The sequence below is a fragment of the Etheostoma spectabile genome, chromosome 4 (genome assembly GCF_008692095.1).
Source record: "Etheostoma spectabile isolate EspeVRDwgs_2016 chromosome 4, UIUC_Espe_1.0, whole genome shotgun sequence".
NCBI lineage: Eukaryota > Metazoa > Chordata > Actinopteri > Perciformes > Percidae > Etheostoma > Etheostoma spectabile.
In genome coordinates this window covers 684887-688316 of record NC_045736.1, presented here as the reverse complement: position 1 = coordinate 688316, position 3430 = coordinate 684887, and the positions used below count along the sequence as shown (strand labels likewise).

The following is a 3430-nucleotide window of genomic DNA, read 5'->3' as shown; positions in this document are numbered from 1 at the left end:
TATTTAAACTCCTTCACTTGAGGTAAGGACTCATTCCCTCCCTGAAGAAGGCACTCCATCGGTTTCCTACCGCTTCACACAAACCGATCCAGTGAGTGCTGAAGGTCACAGACCTAGACGACCTTCACCCTCTAGGTCCTCTGAATGCACTGAATGTTTCTCAAGCCACTTGATAATACAATGCCTAAAAATCTTTACCTGTGCTGTGTAAGATCAGAAAATGGTTTTATCTTTTAATCTGCAATGTGTCGTTCTCGAAGGCATGAACAAATTACGTTGAATTTGGCAGACCTGTCAAGATGGATTTTTTTGCCGTATGCAATATCCCACAATTGTCATGTTATGTTGTGATATTACGAGAATCCAGCTGCCGTGACGGAGGTGGAATCAAAAGATACAGTGGACACCCCCCCCACCCATCCCTTCATTGATGTAAAACATGATAGTTGCTAAGGAAAAGAGTCAGCCTGTAGAGCCGACATCCTGTTTTGAATCAAAGTCTTTTCACATCGATCTAAAACCAGAACACAACAAATGTCTAAGACGACTCCTTTTCACTCATGCCAGATAAAGAGAAACAAAAACTGTCTGCTGTTACTGAGTTTCTCAGTTACATAACGTAGGTAGGGTCAGTCTAAGGAAGATCTGTGTATTAACAGTTGTATGACTTTATATTTTAACAGAAATTGTGAACAGATTGTGAGTTGTATCTTTGCTTTCAATTGCATAATTTGCACTCCGATAACTTTTGTCTGCCACGGAGGGTTTTGGGAGATCGATGAAGTTCACGTTGTCACTTGTTCTATTTCTTTTTTACGTTTTTGACAATTTCTACCAACTTTTTTGTTTGTTTTTTCACTGCGACATTTTTGACATTTATGCAGATGTTTTTACAGTTTGGAATGACACATAGTTGAACACCACACTGGATCTAACAACAGGCACACCGCGCACAATTCATTTGGGCTCGCGAGCCGGCCAAAGAGTAGCAACATTACGTTTTGAGTTGATGGCGAGTGCCAGACAACAAAATGCAAACATTAAGATTCTGGATGGAAAGTTGAATTTTAAAAGTTGCCAAATGTTCCATTGACGAGACCAAAGTTGTTGGTGGGTTGGGTTGTTGTGAACTAAGCAAACATCGTGGCACGTCCGTTCTGTCATCCCCCCCTCCGTCTGAAATACCACCTGATGGCCAAGGCACCTCACCCGTCAGAGTATTATTTTCACCCTGTTATTGATGGTCAGTGTTACATTGTGTGAGATAGTATTTGCTCCAAGTGAGAATGTTAGTATTAATGGTACACTATAGTAGTATATATATTATATATACATATATAGATAGATATATATACTGTAGTAGGCTATATGCCAATGTTGTTTTCAATAAATTTGCACAAAGCGAGCCAATCCACTTTTCCATGTTGATAAGAGCATTAACCCTCCTGTTGTCCTTGGTTCAAATTTGACCCGTTTACAAAAACTTTCTATATCACATCTATGACAAAAGAATGTTGAAAAAAGTGACAAATGTTGAAAAAACTACAAACGTGACATAAAAAACATCAAAAACATTGGAAAAAGCGACACAAAATGTTGTTAAAAAATTGACTGAGACATAATTTTAAAAAAAAGGTCAAAAAAGTGACAAAAAATAGGACTACAAATTGACAAAATGTTGAGAGACGTGTAGAAAAAGAATAACCAAATGTTGAAATTTCAACCCAGAAAAACACAAAGTTGTCGACGAAAGACAACACAAGGGTTCAAATGAGAAAAAATAATGGGACAAAAAGAAATCGAGGGACATTTGGAAAAGATAAAAAATGTGCCATTAATTGCAAGTTAACTATGACATTGATGCGATTACTTGTGATCAATTGTTTCAATCATCTGACAGCACTAATTATAATGTTAATGCTGATACAGAAATCTGGAAAACGTATTTAGTAACAACAAACAATACAATGAATTCAAATTCCCCAAAATAGAATGGAAAAATATAAGGCTGAGGACTGAGAACATTGTCGTTTTTGTAGTATTTAGTTTCCTTTGAGTGATTTATTGAAGGAACATTTTTAATCTGTTAATATAACGTACTAGTCTCATTTCAAGAGGCTGACTCACATTAAACTTCCTGTGTGAGTGCAGTAATAGACTCTGATTGTGAGCGATAACGTCTTCAAGCTTCAAGGTGTTTCCTATTTCACTAAAAGCAAAGTGCATCGGACCGGAGAAGCAAGCAACGTTGACCAGAGCACAAATGAGTCAAAGCGTCTTAAAAACCACAAAATAAACCAAGCCACTCACCATTTTTGGTGAACGGCTTTATTGAAGCGGTGACCCGTCAGAGGCCGAAGGGACTGAAACGAGTCCTCAGGCACCGGAAAGTGTACAGCAGAGAAAGAAAGAGAGGCGGGTGGTTAGCAACACTTCCTGTATGTAAGAGTGGTTGTACTCTCTGTGGTTGAGCAACAGTGTTTCTAACAGAGAGGCCAGAAAGATGCACGAGTCCAGAAAGGATCATAGATGTCCTGAGGGGAAATTAACCAACTGGTTTAGATGATAGGCAGCTTATCATTATTATTATTATTAGTATCATTATTATTATTATTATTATTATTATTATTATTATTATTAGTAGTAGTAGTAGTATTCTGCAGCATGCTTTTATTTTTAAAAGCTGTTACATCACTCTTAAATTAGGTCTTCCTGTGGAGAAAAGTTTGACTTGCAGAAGTACATAGATAGATAGATAGATAGATAGATAGATAGATAGATAGATAGATAGATAGATAGATAGATAGATAGATAGATACACAGATATATAGGTAGGTGGGGAGATAGATAGATAGATAGATAGATAGATAGATAGATAGATAGATAGATAGATAGATAGATAGATAGATACATAGACTGACTTCATTAATCCCAAACTGGGAATTTAGTCCATGAAGCAGCAAGTTACAGCCACATACACAGACTCACACACATACAGATAATACAAGAAATATATTAGAAATAGTTAACAAGTAAAAAAACAACCCAAGATGAAATGAAACAATATTAAAATGGAGAACATTGGCGTGGTATAAATGTATTCAATAGAAATGATTTTATAATGGTGTATCTTCCTCAATTTAACAGCAACAGCAGCAGAAATAGGAATGTGCCTATACAGACTGATGATGATGCATGAGAAAGAGGAAGTTGTCCGATTTCTGCAAAATGAAAGAAGTATAGAAGAAGTTATCTCCCTTTAAACTTCCCTCTATTTCCTTTTTAGGTCCCATGGCATGAAAATGTCCCTTTATGAGTTTTTGTAACATTAATATGCATTCCTGCCCTGTCTTTGAGAAAATGAAAGCTCAGATGGGCCGATCTGGACACTTCCCCTTATGATGTCATAAGGGGCAAGGTTACCTCTCCT

General features: G+C 36.9%; 1 protein-coding gene across 2 annotated transcripts in view; it reads right to left on the bottom strand.

Annotated features, from left to right (window-relative positions):
• rubcnl (rubicon like autophagy enhancer) overlaps positions 1-2486 on the bottom strand; it is a 47032-nt gene extending 44546 nt beyond the window's left edge. Inside the window, exon 1 of one of the 2 annotated variants that reach the window (XM_032514334.1) lies at positions 2311-2486. In XM_032514334.1, the coding sequence (XP_032370225.1) occupies positions 2311-2313 (3 nt within the window). In that variant the 5' untranslated portion in view covers positions 2314-2486. The remainder of the gene's footprint in view (positions 1-2310) is intronic. The other variant, XM_032514332.1, reaches the window with a different exon arrangement.
• Between the last annotated feature and the right edge of the window lie 944 nt (positions 2487-3430).